This window comes from Tauraco erythrolophus, chromosome 17, assembly GCF_009769465.1.
Source record: "Tauraco erythrolophus isolate bTauEry1 chromosome 17, bTauEry1.pri, whole genome shotgun sequence".
In the NCBI taxonomy this organism is placed as follows: Eukaryota; Metazoa; Chordata; class Aves; order Musophagiformes; family Musophagidae; genus Tauraco; species Tauraco erythrolophus.
The window spans coordinates 7315485-7332079 of NC_141481.1; the positions used below are offsets into that span (position 1 = coordinate 7315485).

Sequence of the window (16595 nt, forward strand, 5' to 3'; positions counted from 1 at the left end):
CCCCATTACCTGGCTCGGCCCCGCTTGACTCGGCGCTGCCGGGTCCCCCTCGCCGCAGCCCCCGCCTCAGCCCGGCCCGCTCCGCCTACTGTTACAGCCCGTCGGGGAACAATGACGTCCCTCCGCCGGCCTCTTGCATCCGGGGCCCGGCGCCGGCCGGGCAAGCGGGCGGGGGGAGGAAAGGAGGCGGCGGCGGCGGCGGCGGGGGGGAGAAGCGAGCTCCTCCGGGTCACACGGGGACCAGCACCGCCCCTGTGCCGCTGCCGGGAGCCGCTAGAGGGGGCTCGGCGACCCCCGGTCAGGGCGAGGGGCCGGGGGCGCCGCAAGGAGGGGGCTTCCGCGGGGCTCAGGGGGCGGCGCGCTCCGCGGGTGGTGCGGGCAGCCAGAGCCCCGGCGCGGAGGTGAGGGGTCTCCGCCAGCCCCGCTGCGCGAGGGGACGCCTCAGCTCCCCGGCACTGAGCTTCGGTCCGAGCCCCTTTTTCGGCCGTAGCCTTCCCGCCCGCCTGCTGCCTTCCGGCCGCCTTTGCTCCCCTCCGGTTTATTTCCCCAGTTAAGGCTTTATTGCTCTGCGCTCAAAGAGCGGCCATAAACGCCGGCCCGGCCCCCGGAGCCGCCCCCCGGAGGCGGGCGGGCCCCGCCGGCCGCAGCGCAGGCCGGCACTGCCGCGCCCGGCATGTCGCGGGGCGGGTTCCCGCCGAGGGTCGCGGCCCCCCGCGCGCCGCCGCCCGCCATCGACTTCCCTGAGGAGAGCCCGGAGCCGCGCTTTGACGGTAAGCGGGGCCCGCGGGGGAGCCCTGTCCTCGGCGGGCGGTGCGGGGAGGTGCCCTCCTTCGCCCTGAGGAAGCGGCGGCCGCGGGGGGTGATGCAAGAGCGGGCAGGCCCTTGGCAGCGAGCGCCCTGCGGAAGCTCCCGCTCCCTCGGGGAGAGCCTCGTCCTCTCTGGTTAGCTTCTTTTTATATGCACTTACTAATTAGGAGTCTAATTAAAATCATTTTTTGTGTCTTAAGGTTCTCGCTGAGTGGCAGCTCGTGTAGTGCCTTTTTGTAAGCCGGGTTGTGTTGAAGCTGGCTGGGTTCATTCGTGGGTTTGATGTGTTGGTACAATAGGCATATGCTGAGACCTGGATTCATCCATCTGACTGTCCTTTTCCAGAATCGGATGTGCCGGCGGAGCTGCGAGTTGCAAACGGGTCGCAAAAGTTTGTGAACTTCACTTCGACCATCCAAAATCAGCTGCTGCTCGTGTCGCTGCTGGAGCATCTCTGCCACATGTACACGCACAACCCCGTTCATTCCAGGTGTTTGTTCCGAAGTTAGTAAGAGTAGTTCTTTCCTGTCTCTTAAACTGCCATACCGAAAAAATATATACCTGATTCTTCTGTGCAGAATTGCAGTGTAATATCAATACAAAGCTGTAGGTCTCATCCCCTTGGGATTATAAGAGTGATTCTGAGAAGATGATGAACACTCCGAATCAACTTAATTGGGAATGGAGAGCCGTGTTGTTTTTGAAAACAGTGGCAGAATATGGTTGTAATGTAAGGATCAGACAGTTCTGTTCCAGCTAAATCATGTGAGTTGCATCGTGAAAAGGGTAGCAGGGTGTTTTGACAAACTGTTAAATCTGATCTAAGAACACAGATAGAAAAGGAGTTTAATAAAAATATTTACTAAGAAATAGCTGTAGCATAGTCTTCACTAAATCTCTCAAAATTATGGTCTGTGAAATCAGAGTAAATACCTATTGTAAATCCTTTATTTTCCCGCATTTTAGGTGTGAAGTGCTTCTTTTGCAATCTGTCTTTTTTGTATGTGACTTGACTTAGGTATTTTGTTCACTTAAGCACATACTTCATGCATCTGAGAAACACTCTCCAAGGTTTTTCTCCTTACTATACATGATTGTGGAAAACAAAATCTAATACATTGCTTGTACTTAAAATTGAAGCCATTAATAGCATCCAGTAACAACAGTGCAGACAACTCTCATTCTTTCATTCTCAAAGTCTGATGTAGATGTTTGGCCCTGGGTCTTACTATTATCTCTCTCAAACCTGAGAATATTGGGGGGAAAAATCCAACCAAATTTCCTCCTTCTGGGAGAGGAACAAAAAAACCAATCTGGGCATCTTCCAAAGTATGTAGCTGCTTGGCTTCCTGGTATACTATGGAGAATGACGTTCCTCCATCAGTATAGTTTAAACCAGTTTCCCGAATAGAATAAACCTGATGAATAAAAGCAATACATATTGCAGTAATTGTATCTGTTTCGTGGTTTTGGCTGGTATATTCGTGTTGGCAAGGATGCGTTTTTCCCACTTTTCTGTGTGTGTAACTGTGTCCATAAGGCTTGTGTGCCAGAATTCCTGATTTCTTGTAGATTCACTTTCAATACATTTTATCTCCTTTAAAACATAATGTAATAGGCTGATTTTTTAAATACCAGTATGAAAGAAACATCTTAAAAAAATCTCTTATGACCAAGTTTGGTTTAAGACCTTAGAACTCCTAAAACTTTTAAGTATGTTTTTGTAGCATCTTCACGGTTGCACCTGTCCTTAGTATTTTTTACGTTTTTGTCTGCCACAGTGTTGTTTTACTCAAACTGAGAAAGACGTGGTGCTTTGAGGGAGGGAATGGAAGGGAGCGACTTAATTCTTTACTATGAATGCGTGCTCAAATGTGTGAGTTTGTATGTGAATTAGAAAATCTTGACATTACAACTTTTTAGTATAAACATGTCCTTATAATTGTGAACAGGCTTTGAATTTCTCTTTTCTCTGATCAAAATTAGTCCAAGGGTAACAAGTGAATGGGTGGATGTTTGTATAATTCATCTGCTGAGATAGGGAAGAAGAGGAGACACAGTTATTACCATGAAGGGCATGCCAAATAACTGTATTATGCAAAGAGATTCCCACAGAGCAGCTCTAGTTTGGATTTAATTAGTTTTTATTGCTAAGAGTATGGGGAACACATTAGAGTAGGAGTGAGGGTTCAGTTTTTCAAATGCACTCTCTTTCAAATAAAGTTTCTCATTTAAAAAACAACTGTTTACATGGTCTTATTGGTGGGCTTTATATAATACGACCTTTCTCTCTTCCTTTGTACAGTACTTCGTCAGGCTTTCACAAGAACAGGGTTACTCTCTCCTTTTGCCTTCTGTGATGAATTTAGTACTGTAAGACTGCAGCATAATAGAGCCATTACTGAACTAATGAAAGCAGCTAATCGGCAAATACTTAACGGGGTAAGCTTTGTTAAGTTTCTTTGGCAACCTCTGCGTTAAGGAATTAACACATCATTGCATCCAAAGAAGCTTTTGTTTGGGGGTTCTTTTAATATTGGATTGCGTCTTTCTAATAATTATACAAAACGGTACTCCCGTTCTGCCTTAGCTGTTTGGGATGGTGTGTTCTGGTTCTGTAGGTGCAAACCAAAGCTTTTGAAGCCAGCAATATTTTGTTCCTTATTACAAAATTAAAAAAAAAAAAGTTAAAATCATTACAAACACAGGCAAGGTGCTTTGAGTATTGCTACAGCTTTTTTTGACAATGGACAGGCATCCATTTTCAACTTTTAACTGTTCCAGTTAATTATGTTAACACTCTTGTATTTATATTAGGGGAGGACATAATTTGTATGCTGCGTAATGTGCTTCAGGCTGAATCAGACCAGTTTGCTTATCTCGCTGCTTGAACTAAGCCAGTTAATTTTGTCTTAAGCACATTTTAGAGCCCTCGTTTTATCCTGTTTGCCAGCAGAACTCTCAAAGGGGAGTAATCTCTCCAACTGAGAGATGTTAGCAGATTACTGGTAGGATAATAATACTTTTATTTGGTGAAGCTCTCTGCAGAATGAATGGCTATCAGTAACCTCATTTTCTTCTAAGAACATAGTTGTAGCTTCTGTTTTGATTAAGCTGTGCGGATGGTGTGGTAGACCTGTTGTTCTGTATGGCATATTTTTATGTTAGATTTTGTTCTTTCATAGGAACTTGATAATGGAAATTCTCTTGCAATTGGGTATGTATTCAAAGCATTTAGAATTAGTTTAAACTTAACTCCCTCCCTAAAATTCTGCGCTCCACCCTGAATTTAATTAATACTGCATTTCATATTTTGGCTCTGAAACATAGAAAAAGTGAAAATTTCTCCAAACTCTCAAAACGATCTGGTGAAAATTCCTTCTTCAGTACAGCTCTCACAGTTAGTGCCACCATTCAGGAAAACAACATTTATCAGGCATAAACTTAAAGAAATCATCTTAATACTTTCATTAAGACAGAGTGTCGATTTGTAGCACATGTGTACACCGTTGCAATCTGCTAGTTTTCAGTATTCACAATGGTAATGTCAAAGTATTTTCTTCTTCTTTTCATAATGTAAATGATTAATTCTAGATTCTCTACACCTGTAGCCCATATAATACCTTACCTGTAATTTGCTTTAATGCAGCCTAACTTTTTTGATTAGGGAAAAAGAAGTTCTCTTTGAAGCACAGACTTCGCGATACTTGAATGAATTTGATGAGATTGCAAGGCTAGGAAAAGGAGGATATGGTAAAGTATACAAGGTATTCCCTACCTTCCGTTTATAACTTAGCAGTTTATACCTAGTTTTTCTTTGAAATTTGGAGTTACTGTTTTGGCTGTTTTGTTTATTTTTCTAATAGAAAACAAAAATTCACATTTTCCAATAGAACAGGTGCAAACCCACACGTGTGAAGGATGTTGGCATTTCATTTCAAAAGATGCTCAGTTGTTCTGGTTTCTGTTTTGTGTTTGTCGGAAGCAGGATATATTAAATGTTTTATTTTGTGTATTTTGACCCTTCTAAAGTGAATGAAAACTTATTTCTCTTGTGAAGTGTTGTGATATATTGCCTTGAACCAGCCACAGGAACTGATTAGTCTGCACACCCTAACGTTCCAGTTGTCGCTGCTTGAAAAAAAGTAGCCTGAACATGAAGGTAAACTGTCCGACTCAATTTTAATTGTGTTGAATACTCGTAGCTGATGGACAGCCTAAGATTCCCCGTGTGGTACGTGCCATATGTAAATGACAGTCGTGGTATCACGGATTTATTGAGAACCTGTTTAAGCATTTATCAGGACCTATCAATTTTTTTATTGATTGAAAGATTGCTGTAAAGCTGTGCATTTCACAAAGGTTGGATTAGATGTTTGCAGTCCTGAAAGAAGGCAAAAGTAGAGTATCCTTATTTTAGACAACTGGGGCCTAGTCCTAGTTTCATTCTCTGATATGGGTGAGAGGTTATCTGAATGGAGTGCATAAATAAATTAATTCTTAGAAAATAGCTGGTTCGAAAGTATTTAATAATCCATGAATCTAAGCATATTAACATCTAATTTTGTCCTATTGCAATTGTTTTCAGGTCAGAAACAAGTTAGATGGTCAGTTCTATGCTATTAAAAAAATAAACATTAAGAAGGCTACAAGAAGAGATTGCATGAAGGTATTCTTTTTCTTGTATTTCATCTCTTTTAACTCTGTCTGCTCTAGCTGATTCTGCTTTAACTTAGTAATGCACTTAATATTTCCAAAACATAATTTTTAATGCATTCTGAGTTTCTAAAGATTTGACCTTATCAATGCCCAGTAGAAAAAAGTAAATGAGAGGTATTTAGGTCCATTAAAAGGAGCATGTTATTGACTTGAATTTGATCATCTCTATGAAAATCATAATTTGTTTTAAATCTTCCAAATTTTCTCCATTACTGTAATAATTTTATCAGTTCTTTCTCTGTCAGAAACTTATTTTTTGTCATCTTTTGGGTTTACTCAGCACTCAGAATAAAGGACAGTCAAACTGTTACTTTTTGGTCTTTTTAGGTGCTACGAGAAGTTAAAGTGCTGGCTGGGCTGCAGCATCCTAGTATTGTAGGTTATCACACTGCTTGGATGGAACAAGTTCAAACAGCACGCCCAAAAGGAAAGTATAGCATATCGTGTTAATTCTTGCTTGCATCCTGCTTATAACCTCTGTGTTACTACATGCAGGAGAGTATTACTTCTTTGATAAAATAACTGGTTTTTCTCCTCCTTAAAACAACCAAAAAAGAGCAAACTACAGGTGACTGCCAGGTCTCGTGTCCCTCTGTGCGCTTCAGTCTCTTGCCTAATAACTTATCTGTTACTTAGTGATGAATTTGGAACTGTGGAAGTATTAGCTTCACTTCTGGTAATGTGTGAGGAGGATTTTAAGGTTGTGTGAAGTTCAGTGGAATGCGGTGAAAATATTTTAATGCAAAAAGTAGTGAGTTGACAAGAAGAATGAATACTGGGGATAAGTATTTCAGATATTGAGGGGAAAATGATGAATAGGAGAAAAAAACTCCACAAATTTGCTACTATGTTTTGAAATCTCAGAGTTGTAGCAAAACTAGAATAAATTTTCTACTATGCTTCTCTTCCCATCTGGAAAAGAGTTTAGAAAAACTGAAAGAACCTGGAACAAATACTTTAATAGAAAAAAAAAAATCCCTCTTATTTTGCTTTCCATAGGAGTGTTTTTAAATGTTATGGATTGCGTTTCACAGGTCTGCAGTGACAGAGCAATCTGATTTTTTGGGTATCAGCTACTGTCTGTAACTGTTGAGAACTTGTCTACGTTTATATAAATTTTACACCTTCTTCCCTGTCCCCTTTTTTTTCTTTTCAGTTTCTCTGTTCTTAGCTCTTCCCACACTTTGTCCTTTGGTCCTTTTGTAATCCTAATCTGTTGTTCCGTTTCTTTCTTGCCCTTTTCTGGAATGCCTTTAGCAGTAAAATCTTTTGATCCTCTCTTAGTGGGAGGTTTGCTTATGCTCTATATAACTTTATTGCTTTCCAAGTCAGTGACTTGATGCCCACTCAGCTATAAGCACAAAAGAAAATGCATAAGAAGTTGACAGTACAGTAGAACAGACAAGACTTTTTAACGAATGGTACTGAGAATCTGGAAGGGTGCAACTTTTTAGTGCTAGGAGTACTTCACAAGTATTTAATGGTGATAATGTAAGTACCTAACTAGATCTGTAGGTAGGTCCTGTAGTACTTAGTGGTTTTCCTTGGTTTACAAGATTGGTGTTTCATATTTGCTTCTGTATGCTAAAACAAACTGCTTTTTCACATAAATGTACAATTTTAATGAAAAATATTTCCAAAATACAAGGTGTCGTCAAAACAGCAGCAGGGTGATACAAAGCATGGTGCCTTGTGGAGTTACTTCTTAACTGTGTATTATCGTATACACTATGCGCCCTAATTTTGAACAGGCTGACTTCTTAAAGGTGAATATGTAACAGAGCCCAGTACAGCTCTTTCAGGGACCTCATACAACACGTATTTTATTTTCAATTAAAGGAAAATTAAAAACATATTAGAGTTACTTCTTAGTAGACTAAGAATCATAGAATCATAGAATCGTTGGGGCTGGAAGGGACCTTCAAAGGTCCCTTCCAGAAAAAGGGAAGAAACACCTTTTGCAGCAGCAGAAGTAGAAAAAAAGATATCTACAGCTAATGAAGTTAAATTTAGTGAGATGCTGTAGCCTAGATGTTAATTTGTAATAAATATATGCATGGTTTGTTTTGTAAATACCATACTTATCTTTTCATCCAGTAGGTGAAACAATAATGGAGTTGCAGCCATTATTTTTGGAGCAAGAGAGTGGCAAGTAAGTATTATAAATCTCAAGGATTTATTTGGCTTTAACATTAGGCTTTTTTTAAAAGTAACATTAAAAGAGTGCAGAATTCAGCATATATAGCATAAGAGCTTTTTGCTTCCAAATTAAAACCAAAAACAGTCTTAATTTTCCTTGTCCTTGTTTCTCTTCTGGTTGCGTAAGCTGAAGAATATTTACTGGGTACTTCTACCTTCTTTGGATGTCTTGGTTTCTGAGTGTCTGAATGTAGTACTGGGCTTCAAGTTTACTTCCAAAGTTCTGTGCCAGTCAGCAACACTGATTAGTACTGTGGAGTTTTATCAGAGTGATAGGGCCTTCTGTTTCTCAGAAGTGTTGATTAGCCCTTTCAATAAGGACATGGAGTCTTTTGAGAGTTATAGTGCAACTTCCTAACTTTAAAGGAATGAAGATGCGTCACACTTCTGTCCAGTGAGTGCTGTGACCTAGGACTGTATGTATCTATGAGCTGTCTGGGTCAGCTATCAGGAATCCCTGCTGGGAGAAGGTATTAAAAAGGCTGGAGCCAACACTGCCAATTATGTAATCCTAAAATTTTATATGGGGAAGCAGCTGAACTCTTACTCTGGAATGCAGTTTACAATTAAAAAAAAAATGTTTTCAGAATGGTGTATCACAAATAGTTGGTGTAAAACTGTGTACGTATTTTGAATTCTCTCCCTTTATTATTTTCAGTAATCACTGTCACATTCAGACTGTGGAAAGTAGTAGTTCGATTATCTTTGCTGACCTTACTTCACAAGAAAAGAAGTCCTGTGACGGTACCAGTCTTGGAAATCTCAAAAGTGAGTTAGTGCAGAATATGGATCTAAGGAGTGATTTTATAAACAGCAATAGTAAAGAGTGTATGAAACCAAATGAATGTGGATTATCCATCGAATTACAAGAAGCCTCTGTAAGTAGTGTTAGCAGTAGATCAACTGATGTGAAAAATCATTCAGCACGGGGTCCTCATTCTAGTCTGGATCAAGATGCTAGCACTGGAAGTAAATCCTGCACTGAAGAATGCTCCAAGAATGATGTAGCTCTCTGTGGAGAGTTTGAGGTAAATACTGTTCTCTTCAAATACACTTAACTGCTGTCTAATTTAATGATGTTTGTAAAGTAGAGTTTGGTAGGCAGAGGAATGATTTATAATGATAAATTTTAAAAAAAAAAGAAGTGACTGCAGTTAATGCCAAAAATGCAGAGAATTTTTACTTAAGTGGGTAACACCATTACAAGGAAGCTGACCAGAAGAGCTGGCAAAACACAACATACAAGAAAGTTTCCATGTGGTAGTCATCTTGGGTCCCCTCAAAGTACCTGCATGAATAAAAAGTACTACTCCTGAGTAAAAAAAAACCCCAACAAACAACAAACCACCAAAGTTGGAAATCTTCAGTATTCAATAATGATGACTGATTCAGATATTATGGATAAAAGTGTTTAGGTATTTAATGTGGTGTCTGTACAGTGTAGGATTACATGTGAAAAGGAGAGAAGCGGATTTGGGCAGGGAATGACCACTCTGCCTGTGCTCCTGAAACTTTGTTGGCATTCATACTGCTGGAATGCTTTGTATCGCACAGCCGGCTCTGCAATGCTTCAAGCTTTTCCTGTCATTTGGTGTTCCCTCTCACAAGAAATCCAAGATTTTAAAAGTGTTTGCTTCAGTTGTCCAGGTTATCAAATGAACTAGTACATTATCAGAAACTGAGTATGAAGTTACATATTCATGTTAATAAATAATAAAATTCCATATCAAGAGGTTGAATTTTTTTGCTATTTTACATTGATTTACGGTATTTTCTTAAGCCGGAATGAGCCTCTGTTCAGTATGTCTAAAAGCTTTTAAACTCTAATTTGAATATTCAGGTATATAGCTGGCTGTTTTGTTAGTTTTTATCACATGGCAATTGTTAAAATTTGAGGAACAAGCAAAAAAACTCCAAAACTAGATAGCGGTTTTTTCATCTGCTTCTTGAATGCAGTAGATTAGTAATGCTGTATTTGATGTCATTTTGGTATCTTAACTTTCTTTAGTTTAAGAAACAAGTTTTGTTTTTATTAGCTTTAAAGAAAATAACTAATGAAAAGCTGTTCATATTACAGTGGCAAAATCACGGACCGTTATTTTTCTATTAGGTGGAGTATCGTTTGATGCTTCTTATACAAATGCAACTGTGTGAAATATCCTTGTGGGATTGGATTGCTGACCGTAATAAAAGATGCAACGAAAGAACAGAGGAAACTTCCAGTAAGATTCATCACTGTCTTAAAAATCTATGTATTAATTATAAAGCAAATATTTCTTTTTTCCTGATTGGAAGTCCACTTGCCTGATTTTGTGTTTTACTTCAGCATCTTATAATATGGATCTTCTTCATTGGATTTTTATTCACTTCATCAAATAGTGGCTAGTATTACATCTTTGTACGATAGATGTTGGTAAAAGAGATTTAAGTTTGTGAGTTTTTGACAACTCTTCAAAAAAGATTGAATGTGTGCCTGAGGCATAGTTGTTACCTGGAGAGATCTGTGCCTAGGCAATGCTACTTAGTTGGAATACAGTCGTTTTTTTTGTTGGCAGAATCTACTTTTTCTCAGTAAGCTGTTTAAATAATTGAAATTTTGCTTTGGTAGTAGTCTTGCTGCTACAAAATAGAGCGCTTCACAGACTTATTTATCTGCTGTGGAAAATATAAATACATCTTTTGTTCCAGTCAGGTTACCACATACTTAAAAGCTTTAAAGTTTGTTCTTAATAATGAAAACTCTTATGCAGGCTAATTTGTCATTAGTCTAAAGAATTTAACATTTACTTTGCTTGAGTGGCCAGAGGAATTCTTACACCTTAATATCAAGCCGTCTTCAATAATTGTTGACATTTGGAAGAAAAAGTCTAGTCCTAGACATGTTCCTTTCTCTGGGTGGTTGTATAAAAAAAAAGCATATGCCTAACAGATTGTAAAACATAAACTGTATGATTAATTTTTAATCTTAGTTGTAAATGCTTTTAATATAAATCTGTTTTTCTCTTCAGTCATGGAGTCAGGTTTAGTAGCTAACTATTATCATAGAATCACAGAATGGTTTGGGTTGGAAGGGACTTTAAAGATCATCTAGTTCCAACCCCTCTGTCTTGGGCAGGGACACCCTCCACTACACCAGGTTATCAAATGCTTTGGACAAGACCAGGTAGATGATGTGATGTAGCTGACTTCCACTAATCTTCTGTAATCATAGTCTTTTTAGCTTTCATAAGCTGAAAGATGACATCCTGGTCAGGGAATGACAGAACTACTAGGTGTTTGACCTTGCAAAATACCCTTTTCACATGTTTTCATAGGCGAAGGAGAGGAAAGGTGAATGCTATAATAGGTTAGACATTAATAGAAACTCGTGTAGGAGTAAATGGTGAATGTTCAAAGTGGCAACAGATATGTTACATCTGGGTCATTAGAGCAGGAACACAGTGTAGTTTAATAAAATAATAATGTGGGAAATGGTAAAAGCAATGAGATGGTAAGTTTATTTAGGACAGCTACAGCCAGAGGGCATTTGGGAATTTCAGAGGGTAGCACAACAGCAGGAGGATTCGTATCCAAAAAGGAAGGGTGTAAATCAATACAGAAAACACTATCTGATGGAGTTTGGAGAAATCTTTTCAGGTAGACGTGTTCATGTCCCTTGAACTTTCTTTTTTGGAATTTTGAGGTTAGTGACTATTTAGTGTTTCAAAAATATTAAGAAAAGCATGGGAAATTCCATTTTTAAACTATGCTCATTCTGTTAAAAATTTCTTCTACCTTATAATAAACAGAATTCAACAAGACCATAAACTTAAATAACTCAGTCAAATTAGCTGAAATAATTTAAATTGTTTTAAGGTCCATACCATCTTGTGGATGTCTACTGGACAATGAAAATTTTTCAAGAGTTATTAGAAGGAATATGCTATATCCACCGCATGGGAGTGATGCATCGAGACATTAAAGTAAGTTCATCAAATTATTAGGGTTAAAGAAAACAAAGGTAACTCACATTATGGGAGAATGAAAGCAACTTCATAGTTCAGTTTGAGATGACCTGGGCTCTTAAGAATTTGGCTGTGTTCCATATGAAAAAATACATTGTCTCCTCTATACCAGCACCATACTTTCTTTACTAGGAGCGTAATACTCAGTTACACTGACTTACAAGTGAATTATGATTAAGATCTGGAAATGCCTTCTCCTTTGTGAAGCCATTTTCTTGTCTTAAACAGGGATGGTTAGATTGGTTTTGTTTTGTCTTAATCTTTGCTTGACCAGAGTAGGACCTAAATTACCTAATTACTTAAAAAAATTTTCTTTAGGTAGTTATAAAAATAAGCAAAGCATCTTGACTGCACCTCAGTTTGCTACAGCATATCACTTAGCTTTTGAAAATATGTTCAAGTTATAGTTACGTGGTTTAAAAAAAAAAAAAATCCCTCACTTGCAAGTAATTGCTGTCGTTCAAAATGGTTGCTATCTCCTCTAAGGGACTGAAGTTGTAGGTGACGTTAGTGACTGAACTAAAAGTTTTGGATTCATTCCTATTAAAAGTAATTGAAGAACAGACTTAAAAAAATAACACTTTGAATTATTAGAATAGAATGCCCTTTATATGTTCCTGTGAAGTTTTTTTGGAACTGCAAGAATAGTTTTGACTTACTGACTGGCTTAAATGTGAAGCATAGATAGATGTACTTTGCCTGCCCCTCACCCTTAAACTGATGGAATCAAATAGCAAGGAAGTGAATGTTCATTTTCCTACTCTGCTTCCTACGGAGGTTCTCTGCATCTGATACAGTAGCTACGTAAGGAAATTAATGTAAAAATCGTCTTTAAAACTCCATGCGTGGAAACTTGGAAATACTTGAAAACACACTGTCTTTGCTCTGGATTAATTTTAATTTTTCTGCTGACTGTTTCAGGGTCAACAGTTTTTCAGTGTGCTTTCCTGTTTAGTGTCATCATGGCCTTACTGTGTGAAGTCTTGGTAGTTGTATAAAGAATTCCATAAAGTTACTGGGAGCCTGTTCTTGAGCCAGTGCTCATTGTTTTCACCATATATTCTTCTAACAGTGATTTTGCAGATGTGTTGCAGGGACAGTAATTTCTGTGATAATGTTATAAGAAAGTCTCTCAGTATTTGAAATTCTGAGAACAGAAGTCCATAGGCAGGTGTCCTTGATGGTCTTGTAACGTCAGTGCCTATGAGGAGCCTAGCAACTTGTTCAGCACTGCTGTATCTTTTAAATTTCAGCTGTGTTAAAGAAATGAGAAGTGGAGATTGCCCATCTGTTGTTTAACTGGTTTATTCTGGAACAGAAGATCCACTATTTCCTTTCTGCCACCTGAGCAGGCCTCATGAATACTGTTGGTCCTTCATGATCTTGGGTGATTACGTTGGCTCCATTATATAATAGCAAACAGATGCAATCTGTGGTGACACCACACTTAGGCTGTAACAGTCAACTCAGAGACAGTTGTTACATGTTGAAAATTGGGATTGTTTTTCCCTTTGTTTACATTTTTGTGTTTATTTGCACTGAATTCCTTTTCTCATTATATTTCCTGCAAGATCCTTCCACAGTTCTTTGCATTCAGACCTCATCTTGGTTTCTGAATAATGCCAGCAGACTTTGTCATCTCACCATTCATCCTCCCTTTTCTAACCATTTACAAATATGTTGTTCAGCATTGTTCTCAGCACAGATTCATACAAGAATCAGTTGATGATACCCTTCACTGAAAGCTGACCATTTATTCCTATCCTTTCTTTTACGTCTTTAAACTAGTGATCTCTGTGGGGACCTTCCCTCTTTTGTTTGTTTTTTAAAAAATGTAAGATTTCTTAATCTAAACTATTTTTGATCACAAATTATAGTCCTGATCAAGTGGTTACCTAGAGAGAGAACAGGTCTGTGAGGTGTAAGGGTCCTTCCAGGCACTCACTGTTTCACTGGCAGGATGGTCAGCTAGTAAAGCTTTAACAGCACTGTCATCTTCTATTAGTACTTCATGTAGCTCTTCATGGCCTGAATTTTGTTTCCTCTGCCCACAGGAAAACACAGTGGCAGGCCTGCTGGCTCCTTTGATTACGTTACTCATAGACAAGGGAATTGTAATTTTTGTAATGAAAATCTGTAATCAGGAATAGATTTGGAATCTGGTACTCAAATAGTGTCATTCTTTGAGATATTGCAGGACGACTGGTTCAAGAATAGCTTTGAAGTAACCGCATTATTCAGTGCAATATTTCAAAATGTATTATAAAACCAGCAAAAGTTTAAGAATGAAAAAGAAAGGCTTAAATTGCCTTTGCTTTCTTACTAGTCCTAATTTCTAGTTAGTGGGAAAAAGACCTGTACTAAGCAATAGTGCTTTCACTTCTCATCCAAACGTACCTAAGCTCAGAAACCTTGTGATACAGACTTAAGTAAACCCAATATTTTCCTATTTTCTTTTATCTGGCAAGTATGTCTTTTTTTCGAGATACATAATGCTATCTTTTCTCGTCCTTAGTGGTCCTAAAGCCAAAACATATGGATAAAACTATTTCAGTTTTTCCAGTCAGTGCTCTCTACTCAAGTCTCTCATCACTTTTTTTTATAGTAACTTCCCAGAACCAAGTAGCATGTTGCAGCTGTGCTTATCATACAGAAAAGTGTATTAGTTTTACATAATGTCTAGCTCAACGATGATGTTTAGTCCTCCTTCCTGCTACATCAGTTAGTCTAATTTGCTGTCCGCTCTTGCCTGTTCCTGTTACCATTACTGTCCTGCAAATTTCCTGTTTTCTGCTGAAAAAAATACTACTTTCCACTAAATAGGTTTTTCCTGTTTTGCTTTTTTTCCCTTTTTCTAGATCCTTCATATGTGGTCTTTCTGCCCAAATGGTGTTGCTAACACGTAATTTGGTATTAGCTTTAACTATTTTTTTCTCTCTCACTAATGAAAGTGTTAATTATTATTTGATACCTGTGAAGCACAGGATTTTATAGACTTTGAAACAGCTGAAATTTTATAATTCTTTATATAGATTTTATACTGTCTTTGTTTTGTAGCCCAGAAATATTTTCCTACATGGATCAGATCATCACGTAAAAATAGGAGACTTTGGATTAGCCTGCAAAGACCTTCTTTGGGATGATGCAGACCAGTGGTTTAAGACAGAAAGGATAAATGGTAGGACAAAAAAAGCTTAGTGGGTTTCAGTGTTTAAGTTTCCATGATATTAAAAACCATTAAATGATAAATTAAGTGAACTGGTAACAATGTAACTCTAGCTGAGTCCAAATTGCCTTTTTAAAGGACTGAAGCATACTTCAGGCGTGGGAACGTGCCTCTATGCCTCACCAGAACAGCTGCAGGGATCTCACTATGATTTCAAGGTAGGGAGTATGTTTGGGTTTTTTTCTATTAACACATGATGATAGATAATAGGAATAAAACAAGCCTTTCGGTTGGTAAATACATATTATTTGGTAAATACATAAATAGTCCTCCTACTGTTACTCCTAATGTTTTTGTTGAAACATGGATTTCAACTTTTGCTTTCTAGTTTGCTACTAATACAAAAATTATTTGTTTCTAAGATGACCTTGGGAAGTCCATGTAGATTTGAATGTGTTCCTTTAGTAGTGTCACGATACTTTTCCTATCATCATGAAACTTCCTTGTCATGAAACTTTTTCATATCATGAGTTTTTTATGAGAAAAAGAAATCTAGTAACTAATTAAAAATAAACTTTTTCTTCACTCGATTACCAGTCAGACATGTACAGTGTGGGCGTTATCCTGCTAGAACTCTTCCAACCGTTTGGAACAGAAATGGAAAGAACAGAAGTTCTTACACGTTTAAGGAATGGCCAAATTCCTCATGCTTTCTGCAAAAAATGGCCTATTCAAGCCAAGTACGTTAAACTCCTCACCAGTCAGGTATCTACAGAAAGACCAACTGCTGCTCAGCTGCGTGAAAGTGAACTATTTCATACCACAGAACATGTAAGTTATGCACATAACCTCAACCTTTACATGATAAAGAAATAGAGAGAGAAAATCCCCTTAGTTTCCCTGCCTGTATTAGAGGTTTTTGTTTTGTTTTTAACTTAATTACACAATCCTCTTAAGACTCTCATTTTTCTGATTACAGTATTTAGACCACTATATTAGTGTTTCTGGTGTCTTTGAAATGAGATACATGGTCATTAAGTACAGGTAACTTTATGAAGACTGGACAGTTGATTTACATACAGCCTCAGGTGTTTCTATAGGTCAGAAAAGCTTTTAATCAGCTCTGCAGAATCTTTTTATCACTTTCCCTTTCCTTGCCATGCTTTTTTTTTGTGGATTAAGTTGTAGCATTAAATACACAGAACAGCTGTGGTGCTGCAGTATGTGTCTGTGGTGGATTGTGAACATGATTCAAATAAGTTAATACTGCTTTATGCTTGCCTGTCTATAACTGAAGTAAACTGACTCTCATTTTCAGGTTATTTTTAACCTACAACAGAAGGTGAGACAGCAAGAGGAAGAAATAGAAAAACTGAGAGAAAGAATAAGGCTGCTTTCTGAAGAACAAGATGATCATAGGAGACTAGGTTCTCCAGTTTAACTACAGGAAGAACTAACCTTTATTGTATGCTAAGTTATATAAAACTTTTTTTACATAAAAATATTTCAATGCATTTTGATTTTCCTCTCTGTTCTTTAGACTTACTCATCTTTTTCTCTTAGTTCAGAAGTCTCCAGTCAACAAAAATGATTCATCAGTACAATTTAACTTGCGTAAATAAGTGTTTAGGTTACAGGGAAAAATAGAAGGAAAAATAAAAAGTGCAGCTTGTATTTACATGAGACTACTTTAGGTACCT

General features: G+C 38.2%; 1 protein-coding gene across 1 annotated transcript; it reads left to right on the plus strand.

Annotated features, from left to right (window-relative positions):
- Window positions 1–673: 673 nt before the first annotated feature.
- Window positions 674–16336, plus strand: EIF2AK1 (eukaryotic translation initiation factor 2 alpha kinase 1). Its single transcript, XM_086622378.1, has 15 exons — window positions 674–770; window positions 1153–1311; window positions 3113–3249; window positions 3993–4024; window positions 4475–4574; window positions 5396–5476; window positions 5854–5971; window positions 7627–7678; window positions 8384–8753; window positions 9836–9947; window positions 11581–11687; window positions 14787–14907; window positions 15034–15113; window positions 15493–15726; window positions 16214–16336. Exons 1-15 carry the CDS (start codon window positions 674–676, stop codon window positions 16334–16336), a joined length of 1923 nt encoding a protein of 640 aa, XP_086478504.1.
- The last annotated feature ends 259 nt before the right edge of the window (window positions 16337–16595 follow it).